We start from the raw sequence: 20494 nt of genomic DNA on the forward strand, positions 1-20494 counted from the left end.
CAACAGTTTTTCAAAGGCAAGGGTATAATTTACTTACTTCCTGCCTTTAATAACGAACATTTTCAATCAAAGGATTCTAACCATTACCACTTAGCACTTTACTCTTCTACAGAGCTGTACAAACACAATTTGGTAGCCTCCAAAGTAGCTGTTTTTCTAAACTATACTATTAGAATCAAGAATTCTTACCACTTACCATTTTGAATGCCGAAGAGGAATATTCCTGAAGTCTGCTGAGATGAAGCAGAAGAATTCTGCAGCTGGTTGATAGCACTTCCTGCTGAATTGTGGAACAAAGAAGATTGCTGCTGTGCGGCAGAAGTTGTTCCTTGAATGCCTGTTATATTGCTCTGAGAAGAGTAGATGGGAGACTGCTGCAGTTCTTGTTGGCCCATGTTATTCTGCAAGGCAGACATGGAAGCTGGAGAAATGAAGAGGGTGACTTGCTGCTCTTGAGAACCAGGTGATCCTTGAACCAACTGAATCTGGGGTGAGTTATGGAACATGTTGGGCTGCTGTGGCTCTGCTTGGCTGGACCCAGGATTCTGAAGTGGAGTCACAGTTTGACTCTGGAACTGCATGGGCTGTTGATCTTGATTCATTGGTGCCATGTTGGACTGTGCATGAAAAAGCGATTGGTTCTGCTGCTCCTGATTAGTGATCGGATTTTGATTTGGGTTGAAAATCATGGTCTGTTTCTGAGAAGCAATTGTATTGATGGTATCTGAAGTACTGAACATCATGTTCTGCTGCTGCTGTTCTTGGGTTGGAGGGCTACTCTGAAGAGCAACTATTGAATGTTGAGACTGGAAGATGGCCCCTTGCTGGTTCTGGGGCATTGGACTAGATTGGAGGGAGCCTATTGATACTTGTGACTGAAACAAACCTTGCTGAGCGGGCTGAGCTTGGGGTTGATCTTGGGGAATCATGGGGTTCTGAATGTGGGATATCTGTGCTTGCTGCTGGAAAGAAGCTTGCTGCTCAGTGTTTGTGGCTGTCTGGAGTGGAGAAATGGAATTCTGTGTTGCAAAGAACGACATCTGTTCTTCTTGAGTTACAGAGTTGTTCATTGCATTCTGGGAAAGGAACATGTTAGCTGATTGCTGGTCTTGAGGTACAGAAGAGCTCTGCAATACACCCAGGGTGTTCTGGGAGTGGAACATCGGAGCCTGCAATTGGTCCGAGGAAGAGGAAGTGGTCTGATTGTGGACAATTGAATTTGGACTGTGAAAAATAGACCCTTGTGATTCCTGGGATATATTTTGAGCATCACCAATGGGATTCTGAGGGTGAAAAAGTTGAGCTTGTGAATGTGGGGACTGCTGCATGAAACTTCCTGATTGAATAGACAGAATTTCCGCACCTTGCTGAAACAGTCCACCTCCCTGCTGCTGAGTTCCACTTGCCTGAACAGCCATCATGTTTTCCGTAGATGAAAAAAGGTTAACTTGAGGCTGGCCTTCCCCACTGTGTTGCATCGGAACCATGGTCTGAAACACATTGTTTTGCATCTGTTTATTCTGTCCTGAAGTTTCTTCTCCATCTGTAGAACTCGATGTCTGAAACATGGCAGAGCCATTAGCGGAGACCTGCTGCTGAGCAGTAGTACCAGTTTCATTCCCAGAAACACCAGAAGAGGAGGAGAATAACTCACACTGCATCTGTATGTCTTCGCTGGCTGACAGCCCACTTATCATGTGGGAAGCTTGCTGGTAAACAGGGGGCTGCTGGAGGTTTCCATTTCCTGGCGCTGCTGAGGAAAAGAGATCCGATTGCATCTGTGTTGCACCCTGGCACATATTTTGCTGCATTCCAATCACCATTGCTGCAGAAGTCTCCATTGCCTGCTGCTGTTGCTGCTGACTGGACAGCGAGCTCTCAGGCGGAGGATGGACATTTTCAGCTCTTCCAGACAGAAGGCTGTCTGGCCTGGAATGGACTGTCTCAGACGAGGAAAAGATCCCAGAATTTACACTGTTCTGTATTTGACTAACTTGCTGAAAAATGTCCGCATTGAGTTGTTCTTGGACATCCTCACTATCTGACCCAGAAAACAAAACAGAAGATAACTGCTGTTCAGCTTCCAAGACTTGCTGGACCAAGTCAACATTTCCACTGCTGCCACTGGCAGCGTTGGCTGGATAATTTCCAGCTTGCAGTTGCTGTATAGTGTTCTGAAACGAACTCACGCTGTTTGCGGATGGGAAAATACTTGAGGAGATCTGTTGCTGTAGTGTCTGCGCTGGTTCGGATAGTGTTGACTGCTGTTGCTGCGAAGCCTCAGTCAGCTGTGACAAAGTAACTACAGTGCTGTCTGACTGCAACACCTCTCTGGACTGAGACTCTCTGCTCTGGAACTGTGCAGCTTGCTGCAACAATGCATCACTGTTCTGCAACTGGCTTGGAGCAGAGACTGCTGGAAAGCTACCAGGCTGTGAAATGTCCTGTGTTTGGATAGTAGTCAGAGTCTCTGAATTGTACACTTTATGCTGTATCTGCTGCTGTTTGTCACTTTCAGAAGGTAAATGAGAGGCAGCAGTTGAAAAGGCTCCTCCTGTTCCTGATATGCTGGACATACTTTCTAATGTTTGTTGAGTTGGTCCAACCACCTTTGAAGCCTGCTTGGAAAAAAAAGCAATACACATTAAAAAGTGTGTAGGAGAAGCTGAGTCATACTTGAAAATCTCATTCCTCAACTACATGCAGGCAGGTTCAGCTGTAAGGTACGAGTATCAGCTTTTGTCTCTCAAAGCTGGACAACATATCCAAATGATAAAGACATAGTAAGTAAAAGAGAAGAACAACAGAGGAAGGGAAATACTGCTGCAGGAAGGGGGTGAAGGTAAATTTGCTGGTATAACCCAAGTAAAGTTGGAGAATAGTTGAAGAACATTAGTAGTATCACCGTTGTATGGCTATTTCTGTTATAACGCAGCAAAATGAATACAGAAAGGTTTTATTTATTTGCTGCACTGTCAGTGAAACAACAGCAGTTAGGATAAAGCCAGGGCAAACATACATGCAAACAGATGATTCCAAGGAGACTTCAGAAAAAGTAAATACTACCAGCCATTCTGCTTTGCAAGTAATAAGTGATCTAAACAAACCCAAAATGTTCATACAGTTTAAGCATTCAATTCCACCGTTAGGCAACTTCATAAAAGTGACTTGATTTTCGAAGATACTAAGCATCCACTACTTCCAATGAAGCCAAAGTGAACTATAAAGTGCTCAACAGCTATGAAAATCAGAAACTGCTGGCCTATGTGTCTAAGTCTAAATTCTTCCTGCCAAAAATTTAGTCTCCCACAAAGAAAGATACTCTCTGGATTCTAAGGCACGCTCTCCACCTCTGCCAGAACAAGAATCAGCTTAAAAGTTAAGGGCTGCAAACCAATTTCCCATATTGAATTAGCCCATCAATTTTTACTATTAATGGCTTAAAAACAAACTGAACAAGTTATTTTATCCTACAGCTGGCTTATGGTTTCACAGATGGGAGTTTCCCACACATATACACACCATCTTCCTTGTGATACTACTCGTCCATGAAGACCAGTGTTTTGTCTACAACAGCCCACAATCTGATGTTTCAGTGAAATGTGAATAAACCCCCTCTTAATAGATCTATCCAATTCTTCTAAGTACATGGGTGAAAATTCCTTTCATCATCTGTTTATGCATCGAAACAACAGATTTGATTGTCTTTATTGTAGCAATCATAACTACAAAGATTATTGGTTAAAACGTTGCACTGCCTTTTCAAATCTGCTACGGTATGTGACTGATCTCTTTTGGCAGCAGTAGACATCTTATTAACTACAACTATATCCTAAAGCATCAGTGAAGGTCACTCTCAGAGGAAAATTTCCACTGTCCTATGAAAGAAGCAAAAGGCATTCCAAACAAGCCATTGGTCAGGGCTACCCAATTTTTTTCTTAAGTAATCGACTGATAACCATCTCCTTCCCCTGGCACTGGGTCATAATTTTTTTCCTTTACTCAGTCTGGCCTCTTATATTCTTTCCTATCTATGTGTTTTTCCTTCCCCAATTCCAAATATAATGTATACACTTGTGCTCCTCCACAATCAGTTTCTCTGAGGACAAACACAGGAGTAACAGCTGCTGTTGATGACTTAAGAGACTCACTCACTGCTTTATGTGCATGTCTGCAGTGCAGGCTTGACTGGATTTGGACCATGAAGTTTTCACCACTCTCCTGTTTCTCTCCTCTGCTACACACTACCAGAAAACAGTCTGACATGGTATCATGCCCAAAGCTTGGATAGTCAGCCTAATAGGGTCACAATTTAACTTACTGTGAAGATGGTGGGAGATCTTTTTTCAGCTGTAACTTCCATTGGAGCTACATCTTCATTCTTAATCACACTGGTCGGTATAAGTGGAGTTATCAAGGCACTAGGGAGAATATTTACCTTATCCAGGTTACAGCCAGTTACTGTCACTGCTGCAGATAAAAACAGAGAAGAGTTGGTAAAATTTTGCCTTGCATTATCTCTTCTAAAAATCACGGTACAATGTATTGATTCTTTAGTGCCAGACTACTAGGGAGATGGTGGCTTTTTTCCAATGCAGTTTTGCTGGGATGCCATATATTTCCTCTTCAGAGGAGACAGCATGCTAAAATGGAGAGAAATCACTATGAAAGTAAGAAACCTTGAAACAATCTTGGAACACAAATTAAACCCTATGAATCAAACAATTGTAGAAACAGGATGCAATGCTATACTTTTGCATTTCACATAAGAGGACATTTCTAGACCTGCATACCGATGCTCAAAACTGTCTACATTACAAACTTCTAGGGTCATGGCAAATTATTTCAATCTGAAAAATCGTAACTATTGCATTTGAGACTGTTTCATATTGCAATCTGGTATTAGGATACCTTTGCACAATGGCAAGTTCACAAAGCAGTCTAGTTAAGTTTCCATTAGGAGAAGCACTATAAAAAAAACAAAAAAAACCCAACCAAACCAATAAACCCACACACGTGTCCTGATCTGTATGTCAGCTTTATGATGCAGCACATAGAAAGATCGATCTCACTTTGTCCTCTAAATGTTTCCAAACTTTAAGCTTCTCGAGGAATTATTTTTTCAGTCTTAAATCCTTTCTAATCTAGTTGCAAATTGTGTCTAATACCAATTGTCAGTTTTGGATGTGAATAAAATGGAAATATTTAATCTCAAAAGTTTGCTGAAACTGCAAGTCTAAGATCAAGAAGTAAAATATATGAAGTCTGAATTCAATGAAGCGCTAGCCTTTTTATTAAAGGCTGTTATCTTTTGAATTTCTTATCCCAGACCCCAAAACAAAGCTATGGAACAATTTTCCTGTTGGTAATATACATACAGCATAACATTACATTAACTACAAAATTATTTCTGTTAAGTGCGCTGGACAATACTTATGTCCTCGTCAATGTTCCTAGGACACTTAACTCTGCCAGAGATCAAAGGTTCTCTCCCAAAAGAACATTCTGTGTCTTGAATAATAAGTCCTTAGTCATTAGTGGAACATAAGGTATAAATAGCCAAATAAGCTCCTCTTCCTCTTTCCATCAGTTGAGTTTTGGAATGTCTCCATAAAGTTAAATCACAGGTTTTACATACTGGCCAGTTAGCAAAGAATAAAGTTCTTGAATGCATTTTTGAAGAAGTGGCAGATAAACAACTATGGTAGCACAAAAATAATTGTAAATCCTAATGATATATGGGTTAGACACTAACAATGACATGTTGGTTCACACTCAAAGGCATATTTCTTAGACTTTTCAACATTTGGCTGGGAGAATGAAAACCAACAGAAGAAATTGGATGCACTTTGAAAAAGCAATAAAGTATTACAGGATTTTGTTGTGCTTTAGTAGTTCTTTAAATGTATACTCTCCCAGTACTGCACTCTTTATGTAGTTACACAGCACAGTATCTAGAGACTGATACCATCACCAACACACTCAGAATACATTTAGTATTACAGAGGCAACGTGAGATATAGAGCAGGTCTTTAGCCAGAGATCCAAAACTTGTGGGCCCACATACATGCACACTTTTTCCAAATTTTAAAGGGTGCCCTGAGATTAAACTCTGGTAACATCTCGAAAGTTAGCCTTCTGCACAACAATGACATGGGTCGGAACTCTAGCATTCTTTCAGACTGTTAGAACAATAGATTTTACGTTTATTTTCTTTTTCCGTAAAATGGATAGGTTACCATTGTAATGGAAAGAATCCCATGTGTAACGTACAGAAATACCCTTGAGAAACGGGAAAGCTCAGTGATGATCATAGCAAAGCCTAGCAGCTAGTTATGTAACATTATATGTAAAGCTCATTGGATTTGTTCCTGGCTGCTCAGCTCACTCAATTTGGCAGAGCTGCCTCTTGCAGAGAACAGCTGCAAGGATTAGTAACAAGAAAGGATTTAAATAGCCAGGACACCTTACCAAGAGGAGAGAGAAGGATATAAATCAACAGAGGAATGGAATAATGGACTCAGTGAATTTACATGTACGAGTCATTAATGTGCACATGGATTTATGAGACAGTTTTTCCTCTAAGGCCCTTGAATTGAGAGCTCAATAAAAATACTTTGCATAAGTACTGTGTTAACATTCTTCCTCTGTTAAATCATTAACAATCTCAGTAGAAGAGTATGATATTGCTATTTTTTATAATAAAATACACACTGCATAGCACTGATGTGCACAGATTATATAACTTCAGAGCCTCTTCCCTTTCCTGCCCTCATCCAAGTTCCACATGTAGCCATAACGAGTACATCAGTACTATGCCTTTTTGCACTGTTTGTACAGCAATGGCGGAAGTGTTAGAGTAAACTAGGTGCAGGTGTTTTTCCACTACGTTATTACCCATGTCAGTGCAGAATGAAAATGACAGCACTTCATCTACACAAACAATTGGGTAACCATTTCTTTAAATCATTTGTACCATTCCCTATAACTGATGTGTAATGCATTCTGGGTGATCCAGTATGAAGGCTACCTAGACGCAGACAAAAGCTCTGGACTACAGAGAAGAATCCGCAGTGGAAGTAGGTTTTGGCATTTATAAACCAATAACCCCAGAAAGGGGTGAATGGGCTACTTTGGGCCCCACACCATACTACAGTTGCATAGCAGTCAATCCAATTCAGGAAGGGCAGAATAATGGCCCAGGACTAGGGACTCATAGGAAGATGACACTTTAATCTGGAGCAGCTCAAACTACAGAAAATGCACCCCCTTCTTGGGGCTGGAGGAACCTGAATAGCTAGACCCTGAGACAGCCAGAGAGGCAATTTGATTGCTGATAGGAAACATGTGGGAAGTGCTTTTGAAGAGCCTCTGGAGAGGTGAGCTTCTGGTGGTTTGGGTTTTTTATTTTTCATGCATTTGACAGACGTGTTATTTAGGGATAGCCCAGTTTATGAAACAGTTTTGCAGCGAAAACTGATCCCAGTTCGCATCAGATCCAATGGATTTTACTCTACCCATAGTGGAAGGGATCTTTTTATTTGTCATTTTCAAAAGGGACCTAGAACAAGAATTATGCTTTTGTTTAACTGCTCATCTCATGTGGTATTCCATTTTTGGGAAGCTGTGGGTGATAAATTAGATTTTTTTTTTTTTTAACTCCCCTCTTGAGGAGAAAGAAAATAAAAACAAGGAATCAGAAATGTAGGGCTGGAAGGGATCTGAATAGGTCGGTGCCCTGCGCTGTGCGAAGATGAAATATTTTCTAGACCATTTTTAAAAGGTGTTTGTCTAACTTATTTTTTAAAACCTCAAATAACAGAGGTTCTCAGATTCCCTAGGTAAACGGTTTCAGTGCTTACCTACCCTGCTAGTCAGGAAGCATTTCTTAATATCCAACCTAAATCTCCTTTGCCACAATTTAAGACCATTATTTTTTGTCCTATCCTCAGTGATTCAGGGGAACAATTTATTACCCTCCTCTTAATAATCAATCTTATACATACTTGAAGACAATCATGTCATCCCTCAATCTTCCTTCTCCAGACTAAATAAACTCAATTTTTTCAATATTTTGTTGTAGGTCATGTTTTCTAAACCTTTAATCATCTTCGTTGCTCTTTGGACTTTCTCTAGTCTGTCCACATTGCTTCTGAAGCATGTTGCTCAGAATGGGACATAGTACTCCGGCTGAAGCCTTATCGGCGCTGAACAGAACAGAATAATTACTGTGTCTTGCTTACAACACTCCTTCCATTACATGTTCAAATGATTTTTTTTTTGCAACTTAAATACATTGCTGATTCATATTTAGTTTGTGATCTACGAGAACACTGAGATCCTTCTGTGCAGTCTTCCTTCAAAATAGGCACTTCACATTGTGTGTTTGTGCAACTGATAATTCCTTCCAAAGTACACTACTCCGTATTTGTTGTTACTAAATTTCACCCTATGTAATTCAGACCATTTCCCTAGTTTGTCAAATTCATTTTGAATTCTACTCCCAGCCTTCAAAGCATTTGACACCAAGCTGAGAGGCCTGCAGCAGTTAAACTATCAGTGTACACTCTCTGTCATTCTCCAAATCATTCTGAAGATCCTGAACAGAGCCAGATCCATGACAGAACCAGGACCGCCATTCAATATGCCCGTCTTGCTTGCTTGAGAACCACTGACAATTACTCCCAGAGTAAGCTTTCCGAGCCAGTTAGAACCATAGGGGTTGGCAGACTTTGGAAGGTCATTGAGTCCAACCCCCTGCCCAAAGCAGGGCCAACCCCAACTAAATCATCTCAGCTAGGGCTTTGTCAAGCTGGGACTTAGTCAAGCTGGGACTTAAACACCTCTAGGGATGGAGATTCCACCACCACCCTAGGGAACCCATCCCAGGGCTTCCCCATCCTTCTAGGGAAATTGTTTTTCCTAATATCCAACCTAGACCTCCGCCACTGCAACATGAGACCGTTGCTCCTTGTTCTGCCATCTGACACCACTAAGAACAGCCTCTCTCCAGCCTCTTTGGAACCTCCCTTCAGGGAGTTGAAGGTCGCTATCAAATCCCCCCCCACACACACACTCTTCTGCAAACTGTAATGAGGACCCAGAACTGGACGCAATACTCCAGATGTGGCCTCACCAGTGCCAAATAAAGGGGAATAATCACTTCTCTAGATCTGCTGGCAATGCTCATGCTAATGCAGCCTAATAAGCCATTAGCCTTTTTGGCTACAAGGGCACCCTGTTGACTCATATCCAGCTTCTCATCGATTACAATCCTCAGGTACTTTTCTACAAAACTGCTGCTTAGCCAATCGGTTCCCAGCATATAGCAGTGCTTGGGATTCTTCTGTTCCAAGTGCAGGACTTTGCACTTGTCCTTGTTGAACCTCATCCGATTTCTTTTGGCCCAATCCACCAATATGTCTAAATCACACTGGACCCCATCCCTGCCCTCCAACGTATCTACTTTTCTCCCAGCTTAGTGTCATCTGCGAATTTGCTGAGGGTGCAATCCATCCTCTCACCCAGGTCATTAATAAAGATGTTGAACAAAACCGGTCCCAGAACCGATCCTAGGGGCACTCCGCTTGTCTCTGCCAACCAGACGTTGAGCCACTGATCACTACTTGTTGAGCCTGACAATCTAGCCAGCTTTCTATCTACCTACTGTGAGTCAGATCATCCCACGTTTGCCTGTGTAGTAAGATGAGGGCCTGAAACAAAAGCTGATGAAGCACAAGCCTGAGGCCTACGTAACAGTGGTCAAGACTTTACTAATATAAAGCCAAGCTAATCTGTGAGCAAGAGGCAGGTCCTGCTCACAGAACTTGGCACAAACAGGGCTAATAGTGTAAAACACTAATTGGTAACAGGCCCAAGTGTAGAACAGTAATTGGTACTAGGTACAGGCTGTAAAACAGTAATTGGTACTGGGCATAGGTTCAATGCACATTCCAGAAAGAATGTAACACACACTCTTCACAGAACAGGAACATACTGACCCAGGTTCAGGAGAGGGTCTAAAATGACAGCATGATGGATAGAGATGTTCTAATCGAACCACCAGGTGCAGGGTGATTGGTATCTAGGTAACATCAGTGGGTGCAGCCTGATACATCAGAAGTGATGTGTAGTTTGTTTGTACCTGTATATAGTTGTGTCTTGGAAGGCCGTCTTTGTCATGGTTTAGGTGGTAGTGGGACCTCCCACTGACTGAGCTGGTCCATTGTCAGGGGTAGATATGTGCAGTGGTTTGGTAGAGTCTCCTGACAACTATTAATGTACTTCATTTGACAATAAATCTGGCCGGGTGCTCTCTTGGAGTCTGCTGTATTAACTACCTGCGCGAAGTCAACACAACACACAAGAGGAGTACACATGCATGCGGCCAAATTATTATCGTCACTGATAGAGCAGGAGACATGTCAGGACAGTACAATGGTGACTTCTGACTATTACAGCCTACTGAAGAGTTCTTATACTGGTTTTCTAAAGCAGCTGGTATGAGGGATGTTAGATATCGGGTAATTGATTAGGTGTGTAACCAGATGAAACCTCTGCAGCGAGAGGACTATTCGATAGTCTCTGGGAGCAGAGGCAGCAGCCAGTGAGCTCCCGGCCCCAGTTCCAGGGAGGCCCCTGCTGATAGAGAGGCAGCAGTGCGGGGTGGCAGCAGCCTCTGTCTGCGGGCAGCTGGGACACCCTGCAGACAGGGGCTGCTGCCTTGGGACAGAAGAATCCCAAGCAGTGTTACAGGCTGGGGACCGACTGGCTAAGTGGTAGTTCTGCAGAAAAGGACCTGGGGGTTACAGTAGATGAGAAGCTGGATATGAGTCAACGGTGCGCCCTTGTAGCCAAGAAGGCTAATGGCATATTAGGTTGCATTAAGAGGAGCATTGCCAGCAGATCCAGAGATGTCATTATTCCCCTTTATTCGGCTTTGGTGAGGCCACATCTGGAGTATTGTGTTCAGTTCTGGGCCTCCCACTACAAAAAGTCCTTTTCTGCAGAACTACTACTTAACTGGTTGGTCCCCAGCTTGTAACTATGCTTGTAATCTGCAGCTATGGATTCCTATCAAACGTGATCATTGTTAAATCTGCTCTTTAAAACGGTCTTCACCAGAGCAGGTTATGGAAACTTCCATTAACCCTAGAACACTAGTTTTAACAAATGAAGAAGAAACATCTCCCTCCTTTATAATATTCCAATACATATAATTTAAATACATTGTTCCCTTCAAAACTCAAGAACTTTGCACTTGTATCCCATGAGCCAAGTGAGCAAACATCTTGCTTAAGGAACATTAATCTCACTACAGACACTGGGAGGGAACTGAGGGTATGTCTACACTACCCCGCTAGTTCGAACTAGCGGGGTAATGTAGGCATACCGCACTTGCAAATGAAGCCCGGGATTTGAATTTCCCGGGCTTCATTTGCATAAACTGGGCGCCGCCATTTTTAAATCCCTGCTCGTTCGAACCCCGTGCCGCGCGGCTACACGCGGCACGAACTAGGTAGTTCGGACTAGGAAGCCTAATCCGAACTACCTAGTTCGTGCCGCATGTAGCCGCGCGGCACGGGGTTCGAACGAGCAGGGATTTAAAAATGGCGGCGCCCAGTTTATGCAAATGAAGCCCGGGAAATTCAAATCCCGGGCTTCATTTGCAAGTGCGGTATGCCTACATTACCCCGCTAGTTCGAACTAGCGGGGTAGTGCAGACATACCCTGAGTGAAGAAGCATTCTCAACTTCCCCAGTGACACCAGATATAAAAGCTCTGCTAGACAGCCACAGAGCGGCCCTCATTCTGCTTACAATACAGTCATAATGTAATGTCAGCCCCTCTTAAGTAATAAGCAAAGCTAGTATGTTAAGGAGGGGGCCACAACTGTAGTACTCAAACTTAGTTCTTTCCTTAGCCTTTTGCATAAATTAAATTTTATATTTCCTGACATGAAAATTACTACAGGGACTTGAAGTGTGTAAGTGACAGAAACCCCATTTTCTTTCATCCTCATCCTTTGGAAGCATATGAAAGAGAGAGTGAAGCACAGGGAAGAATACAGGAACAGGCCAGATGGATTATTGATTTTTGCTCTATCCTAATCCATATTATTTATTTGTGTACACACATACACACACACCCCGCCTCCCCACAGGGCTTGACAAATGCACTCGCCTGCAGCGAGTAGATTTTTCCAGCTGGCGAGTGCAGGGGCGGACTGGCTCGGTGGGCCATTGTGACGGGCTGGCCGAAGCCCGCACTACGGGTGGCGTGGCCCCATCCGATCCGCCGCTGGGAAGAGGGAAATGCAGCGATTCTTCCCACCAGGCTGCCTGCGTGCAGCTCCGGCACGAGGAAGCGGGGCGGGACGGGACGGGACGCCAGGATGCTGGTGTGACCTGGCCCTACTGATTTTAAAGGGCCGCAGCAGCTCAGCTCTATCCGCGTGTCCCTGGGAGCTGGCTGCGGCACGCGGCACAGCCAAGGCCAGCCCCGCTGGCTCCAGTCTTGCCACGGCCCCTGCCCCCCTTTGTCTCCGTGCCGCCCATTCCCCACGCCTCCCCTGCACCCCGGATCCCCGGCTCTCCCTCTTCCCTGCAACCCTGTTGGTCTGCGCTGCCCTTACACCCCGCACCCTGCTCCCCCCGATCCCTGCCCCCCCAGCTCTGTGCTGCCAGTTCCCTGCACTACCCCTAGACCCCGATCCCTCTGCCCCTCCCGTTCCCTTCGTCCCATTCCCCGTGCCTCCACCGCACCCTGCTACCCCCAATCCCTGCATCACTCTGGCTCTGTGCCTCCCGTTCCCCGTGCCACCCCCGTACTCCCCCACTGTTCCCTGCACCCCTCTGGCTCTGTGCTGTCCCTGCACCCTGCTCCCCCTGTGGGTTGGGAGTGAAGGGTGCTTGCCCATAGTGAGGGGCTGAACAGGGCAAGGAAAAGGCTGCTGTAACCCAGCAGTGAGTGAAAGGGGGAGTTCACTGGAAGCGCCTTTGCCTTTATGGAAAAAGGAATGAAAATGCTATTTGCTATTTATAGGGCTAAAATGCCGGGACAAAAAAGAAAAACAAAAAAAACCCACTGCAAAATGCAAACGTGTAAAAGACAACAAAAGGGGGGGGGGAGCAAAACACCTAGAGCTGGCCCCTGGGGAGGGGAAGGGGCTGAGCTGTGGGGAGGGGAGGGGAAAAATATGGGGAAGGGGCTTGTGCTGAGGGGAGGAGGTCAGGAGAAGAAGAAGAAGAAGAAGAAGGGGAAGGCACCAAGGGACAGGGATGCAGGAGAGACAAATGCCAGGGGGCCAAGTGCAGACAATGAGGAAAAGGACAGAAGGGGAGCTGTCAGTGGGAGGGGGGACAGGGTGATGCTGGGAGAGGAGAGGGTAAGGGCACTGGGGGCTAGAGGGGGAGGTGCTGGGAGAAGGCTTGAAAGAAGGGGTAGGCATGAGGAAGGTGGGGATGGAGCAAGGCATGTGTGAGGGCACGGGCATGAGGGGAACGGGGGCAGAGGGTGGTGAGGGGGTGGGTATCAGGGAAAAAGAGAGCAAAGGGGGCAGGGGCAGGGGCAGTGAGGGAAGGGGGAGGCACCAGGAGGGTGCAGGTGCCAAGGGATTCTGGGGATGAAGCAGAAGGGCAGACACCTGCAGGGGAGGGACCAGCACCAGAGGAGAGAGGCAGGACAGGTGTGTAGAGGGAGGTTTTAGGAGAGGGGATGAGGAGGGGTAGCTCACACGATCAGAGTGGGGCTACTGGAGGAGTGGGCACAGGGCGGAGAGAAGGGCTGGCGGAGGGGGACAGGTCTCAGGAAGGCTGAGGGCAGTGAGAAGGGCAGGAGTCAGGACAGCAGAAGGTGAGGGGTTGGGGGGCAGCAGGCACCAGGGGAGCTGACGGAGCAAGGGGAGGAGACATGGCAGTAGAGAGAAAAGGTAGAGGTTTATAAGATATTTATTAATAACTTATTAGTAATTACTGTTCTTATTCTTATTAGGAATTTATGCCATGAAAAAAAAACCCCACTTTTTGTAGAGGAGGGTGGCGAGACCCTTTTTTGTCTGGTGAGTAGGGTTTTCCATAATTTGTCGACCCCTGTGTGTGTATATTTATTTTGCAGTTGCAAGGTGAAGTCTTCAAAGTCAGAAAAGAAAAAAGTTATGATGGAGGAAGTTATAGCTTACTCATTAACAACACAGATAAGAATCTATTTAGTACCTTTAATAGCCTCTTCAAAAGAGCAAGGCTGTGCTGGGCTGGAGATTTCTTTCTTCACGTTGATATTCAGAATACTAGCTGTTGAGACAAAAAGACACTGATGAATCTTATGTATGTTACCACCTTGCAGTAACTGCGGGTCTTCAAGAGGTTTTACCCCATGTGTATTCATAAGAACGTAACGGCCAGACCAAAGGTCCATCTAGCCCAGTGTCCTGTCTGCCCATAGAGGGAGAGAACAAATGCCAATGCCAGGTGCCCCAGAGGTAGAGAACAGAACAGGGAATCCTCATGTGACCGCTCCCCTGTCATCCATTTCCATTTTTGGTGTGCATGTACCCAATGCACCGGAGTTAAGATTCACTTGACCATTAGCATCCCTTGCAAACCAGACCAGCTTCTGAGGGCATAAGGGCAGGGCACCTCCACCTTCTCTCCATTCCTTCCTCAATAGAGAATCCATATCTTGTCAGATTCCACAATAGCACAGAAAGAGGGAAGGTTGTGGACTACAGATAGGCAACATCGCAGAGCCAAAGTTACTGGGGCTTGTGTTCTTCCTTATTGAACTTAAATAAACCTGCAATCGATACCACTGTGTGAAAGCAGCATCCTGTATCAAGCTGAGATTCCCTGGCTACGTGCCATAACAAGAATGGAAGTTAAGCCATCAGACTTAATTTCTTGACAGAGCAGATTTTGCTAACCAAAAGAGCTCCCAGAATATTAACATTTCCAATGTTGATATAACTATAGAAATGCAGATAACCTGAAATGATCAACATTTATTAGGACTAAAAGTAAAACATTTTGATAGTTGGTTTAAATATTGCACAGCCTAGGGGGAAACAAAGCCTTTGGGAGCAAAAGTTTCCTCACTGCTTAAAAATAATATCAGATCTAAGACTTCTGCAAGCCCCTTGGCCTGTCCACCATGTGTAGTGTCGCCTCATCTCTTCACAAGCTTTTTCAGCACAACAATACAATTGCTATCTGACTTCCTTCTGAGTGTTGCCTTTTGTTCAGAGAGTTTTAGGGCTCAGGATCCAAGGTGTAGACAGTTAAGCCCTAAAGCCAACTATTTGCCTAACATCCCTAAGGGTGGCTCTCCCAGCACCATCTTTATAACAATCATGAGTGTTTCCGTTCCTCCCTATGGGTATGTCTACACTACCCCCCTAGTTCGAACTACGGGGGTAATGTATGCATACCGAACTTGCTAATGAAGCCCGGGATTTGAATTTCCCGGGCTTCATTAGCATAAAGCCGGCGCCGCCATTTTTAAAAGCCGGCTAGCGCAAACCCCGTGCCGCGCGGCTACACGCGGCACGGACTAGGTAGGTCGGATTAGGAAGCCTAATCCAAACTACCTAGTCCGTGCCGCGTGTAGCCGCGCGGCACGGGGTTCGCACTAGCCGGCTTTTTAAAATGGCAGCGCCGGCTTTATGCTAATGAAGCCCGGGAAATTCAAATCCCGGGCTTCATTAGCAAGTTCGGTATGCATACATTACCCCCCTAGTTTGAACTAGGGGGGTAGTGTAGACATACCCTATCTTAGGTTCTGGGGCACAGAAGAGTTCTCAGCTGAGGGGAGGGAACAGGAGCCTTTCCAAGTGCTTTGGCCAGTAGATGAACTCTCACACTAGTAACTCAAAACTTTCTTAGAACGCCTTAACACTTCAGAATGCTGGTAAGGCACCCATACGTGGCCACTTTAATCAAAGCTGGTATATTATTACCAAGCATGCATGCTTGTTGAAAAGCCTATTACCCGACTCCACACAGCTGCAACTTGTTAGCCCCTTTCTCTCTGTTCCAATTAGAGAAGACCTCACTGGCAATTTTTCCCATTCCCTCCCCTCATTTCTTCACTTTACATACATGTATCTGGAGTGTATGTAAATGACTGCACATCATGTGATCTTCCAGCATTGGTCACCACGTAGATCCCCACAGAAACAGGTGAGGTTATTTTCTGGTCAGGATATGGTGGTACCTTCACAATAAGATGATTCTGTATAGCAAGGAGAGAGAGAGTTCATATTAGACTGTAATTTAAAAGGTAACTTATCTAGAACAAGGCAAACCAAAGTGAAAAAAAGGGACTAGCACAAACACTAGAAAATACATGCTAGTAAAAGAAAACCTATAAGACGACAAGGTAGGGGGAGGGGCTGAAGCTATGCTTCGGTTAAAAGAAATCAACAACCATGTTGAGCTAAAGGGGCATTTGAATGTTCTGCCTCGACTGGGCTATTTGTATCATATAATGTAAACGGACTGGCAGTGGGAAGAGTGGGACAGACACACACACATCCTCGTCCTCTGGCTCTGATTCAGCAAAGCACTTAAGCACATGCTTAAATCCCACTGAAGTCAAAGGGAATTAAGCACATGTGTAAAGTATTTTGTTGAATCACGGCCTCTGTACTGAATGAGAGCAGAGGTTCAAGCTCTGGTCTCAGGCAAACAGAACCTGAATATGACTCCAGAACACTATCTGAAATCACGATATTTACCATTTCTATGCACTGACCAGTTACATAGAACACAGAGCTGTGAAAGAGACAGGACATTCTCTGTGAAAGACAAGGCAAAGGACAGAAAAGTCAAGGGGTTGCTTAAGTCTGTTCTACAGAATTTACTTAGACTTCCCTCTAATCCCTTTTACTCTGCAACACTCCAAGAGTTTTATGGTAATTTTTGCATGAAGTTTTCAGTCATTTCTAATTGCTTGCCCTTTAAAAAGGTTATGCATTGTGCTAGGTGAATGCCACAAACACCTCCCAAGATTGAGTTTCCTACTTTTTGAGATTCTTTTTATTCAAGGACATTTAGATGAGGATTTACAGGAATGTAAACAGAAAGCAAAAATGTCACAAATATCAGCACAAATAAATACTGGGTGGAGTATTCACACCAAGTGTGCTTTTGCAGCCATTTGGATAAGATGTTTTTATTTGCACAAAAGATTCAAACAATTACAGACAAATAAATGTGTGGCCATCACAACCGGATTGCTGGCAGTTCATAAATAGAAAAAGTTCTGCTGTTAATACATAGGTCATCCAGTCAGAGAACTGAAGCATCATCTGATGTGTGTAATCACAGGGCTTGTCTACACTGCCACTTCACTGCATTGTAACTTTCTCACTAAGGCGTGTGAAAAAACTCCACTACTCCCAAGCATGGCAATTTACAGCACTATAAAGCACTAGTGTAAACAGGCTCCCAGCGGTGGTTTTCTTAGAGCGCTGAGACACCTCTCTCCCAGCGATGGTGTTTCAACTACCCTGCGATGGCAGCACTTTAGAAGTATAGCCAAACAGTGTGAATAGCAAATACGTGGCAGCAGAAGTAATCATGAACAATCCACAGACCCACATTTGTTCCGAAACTATTTGTCCAACCATCAGAAATAATAAATTGGTAAAAACTGTGGCTGAGAGCAATTTACCCACAGGAAAAAAGGACTACATCCAATATTACCAGCTCCAGTCAGCACTGTTTGAAATATTAATTCAGTTTTTAAACCACCTGCCAGTGTGCAAAGATTAAGTCGGTTAAGGTATGCGTACACTGTAACACTATTTCGGGATACCAGAATATCCCAAAATAGCTATCCTGTATCTTAACAGCAAGCCTGTTATTTTGGGCTTGCTATTCCAATGTCCCTATAAACCTCATTTTACGAGGAGTAAGGGACATTTCAAAATAGCACTTTATTTCGAAATTTGCTGCTGTGTAGACAGCGCCAAATGATGAAATAAGCTATTTCGAAATAGCATTGAAATAAGATACGCAATTTGTGTAGCTCAAATTGTGTATCTTATTTCGAGTTATGGTGCAGTGTAGATGCACCCTTAGAGGGATATGAGATCGCTAAACAAGGAAAATTCAGCCAGACATAGAGCACAGAGAAGATATTGAGTTATCACTGGGGGAAATGTAATTCCACAGATGAAAATTGTGGGCAAAATTTCAGATTCTGCCTTTTAACTACAGGCAGTCCCCGGGTTACATCAATTCAACTTACGTCGGATCCCTAGTTACAAACGGGGGGAGGAGGGGGAGAGGCGCAGCTAGTGCAGGGTGCCTCCCCCACTGTCGCTGTCTCCGGCAGCACGGGGGGCGCTTCCCCTCAGCAGACCAGGGAGACGCGGAGCTAGTGCCCCCCCCCACCCCTCCAGCAGACCAGGGAGACGCGGAGCGGCTTTTCTCGCCGCGGAGGACGCGGGTCTGCTGGGGGAAACAAGACACCAGCCAAAAGGGGGCACTCCAGAGTGGAAAAATTAATTTCCTAGGGAACAGCAGGAGCAGCAGGCAGTGAGACCCATTGTGTTACCGTCCTCACCTTGGGAGCAACAGCTCTTTCCCTCTTCAGCACTAGAGCTGCAAGTATCTTGTTAGCGTCACGCGAAATTAGCAAGTCCCTTCCAGCCTGGCAGAGGTGAAGCTGAAAAATTACCCAGTGGTGTGGGTGGGCAAGAATGGGGAGGAGCAGGGCAGAAGGGAAGAGGGGATAAGCCCCAACCCCACACCCTGGCTGGAGCGGAGCAGGGTAAGCCCTGAGGGGATGGGTCTGGTTGCAAAGTGGGTGAGTGGACAATGAGGACCCACCTGTGGCTAAGCTCCTGTTCCCAACACAGAATTTTTCTTTAAAATTAATCCTGTGGATAAATTCACACACTTCACAGGAAGGGATTTCCATTTTCTGCTCAGCAGAATACAACAACAGCTTTGATTGTATCAATATTTCACTGTGCTCTCCAATGACTATTGATTACACTTAATACCCATTTCACTGAACCATCTGTAGCAAATTCTATTTGGAACAGTAATATGCATTGAATAAACTTTTTTTAGTTCTAAAAAACAAAGATTCTGACTATTAAATGAATAACTGGGATCTTTCAGGTACTCCAAAAGGAAGATTTGGATATAGCATGAAACACTGAAACTTATGATCAATTTTTAATTAAAATATCAACCAAAAAAACCTTCATATCAAAAACTCCCTCTCACTTAGTATTTTCCTTTTCAAAGGCTACGTCTACACTGCAATGTTATTTTGGGATACTATTGTATCCCAAAATAGCTATCCCACGTCTTCACAACAAGCCCGTTATTTTTGGGCTCGCTATTCTGTAAACCTCATCCTACAAAGAGTAAGGGACGTGTCAGAATAACAGGTTATTTTGAACTCTGGCGCTGTGTAGACAGCGCCAAATTATGTAATGAGCTATTTTGAAATGAGAGTGAAATATGATACGCAATTTGCTTAACTCAAACTGTGTACCGTATTTCGAACGACAGAGCAGTGTAGTCGTAGCCTAAGAGGGCAACTAAGTTAACTCATTCCTGTACCTTCTTTAGGCTGTTTTTCAGTTTCAAAATTGACTGCCACAATACCTGTGAGTTAGCAAAGGTATAGACAGATACTCAATTCAACTAAAAAGCTATGGTGAGAGGCTATTAAGATTTGATGTCTAAATGGACAAAAAGTCAGTAGTAAGCAGAGTAAGTATGCACAATTATAGACTGAGTATGTGATAAATCTATATTTTTTCCTACTTTTCCCACGAAGTTAGCTAACTTTTTTATAATGTTGAATGAAAATGGAACTTTCTAGTAGAATATCCTAACCTTAACAATCACCACAAAACTATCATGCCGTGAAATTTTATGAGATAAAATGCATAGACTATAATTAAGGAAATTAAGGAGACCTTCCTGGTCTCTACTGGCCAAGATTATAAGAACAAAGTTCAGTATCATTCTTTCATCTGGAGTGATGATGCAGGGAACGTTTTCAGACATCTGAACACAGCATAGGAATAAGTACCTGATGAAACAATTCCATGTCTATTTCAGCTTCTGCTTTCCAAGAGTTTTCATCTAATGTAAAAACAAACAAAAAAAACCCACTTTTATTGCACATTCATACAAAACTATTATTTTGGTGACCTACCTAGAGTTGCTATCAGTGTTCCCGCTAAGATTTTCCATCCTTGGGCAGGCTGAATTTTCTTTTGGGCAGGTTGAAATTTCTTATATGAAACACCAATATTGAAGTAGTGTGTGGATGTGAATCCACCAGTACAAACAAAAACCGTGGATATAAATATATATTTTAACTAGTCCATAGGCGTGGAAGAAAATATATTAAAACAAGGGATAATTAACAAGGGCACAATGCTTAAGACTATTTAATATGAAATTGAATACAAGAAAATTAACGCTATCCTTGGTATAGAAGTGGGTTGTGCCCACGAAAGCTC

At 44.0% G+C, this 20494-nt stretch overlaps 1 protein-coding gene across 15 annotated transcripts in view; it reads right to left on the reverse strand.

The window, feature by feature from the left end:
• The window catches only part of NFAT5 (nuclear factor of activated T cells 5), a 157522-nt gene that overhangs the window by 13051 nt on the left and 123977 nt on the right, over nt 1–20494 (reverse strand). For 10 of the 15 annotated variants that reach the window (XM_025184223.2, XM_075939770.1, XM_075939777.1 and 7 more), the window contains 5 exons: nt 20059–20111; nt 16095–16227; nt 14214–14291; nt 4322–4470; nt 197–2621 (listed from right to left, as the gene is read on the reverse strand). In XM_025184223.2, coding sequence (XP_025040008.2) covers nt 197–2621; nt 4322–4470; nt 14214–14291; nt 16095–16227; nt 20059–20111 — 2838 coding nt within the window. The remainder of the gene's footprint in view (nt 1–196; nt 2622–4321; nt 4471–14213; nt 14292–16094; nt 16228–20058; nt 20112–20494) is intronic. The other 5 variants (XM_075939769.1, XM_075939771.1, XM_075939778.1 and 2 more) reach the window with 3 other exon arrangements.

The sequence above is a fragment of the Pelodiscus sinensis genome, chromosome 12 (assembly GCF_049634645.1).
Source record: "Pelodiscus sinensis isolate JC-2024 chromosome 12, ASM4963464v1, whole genome shotgun sequence".
Taxonomy (NCBI): Eukaryota; Metazoa; Chordata; order Testudines; family Trionychidae; genus Pelodiscus; species Pelodiscus sinensis.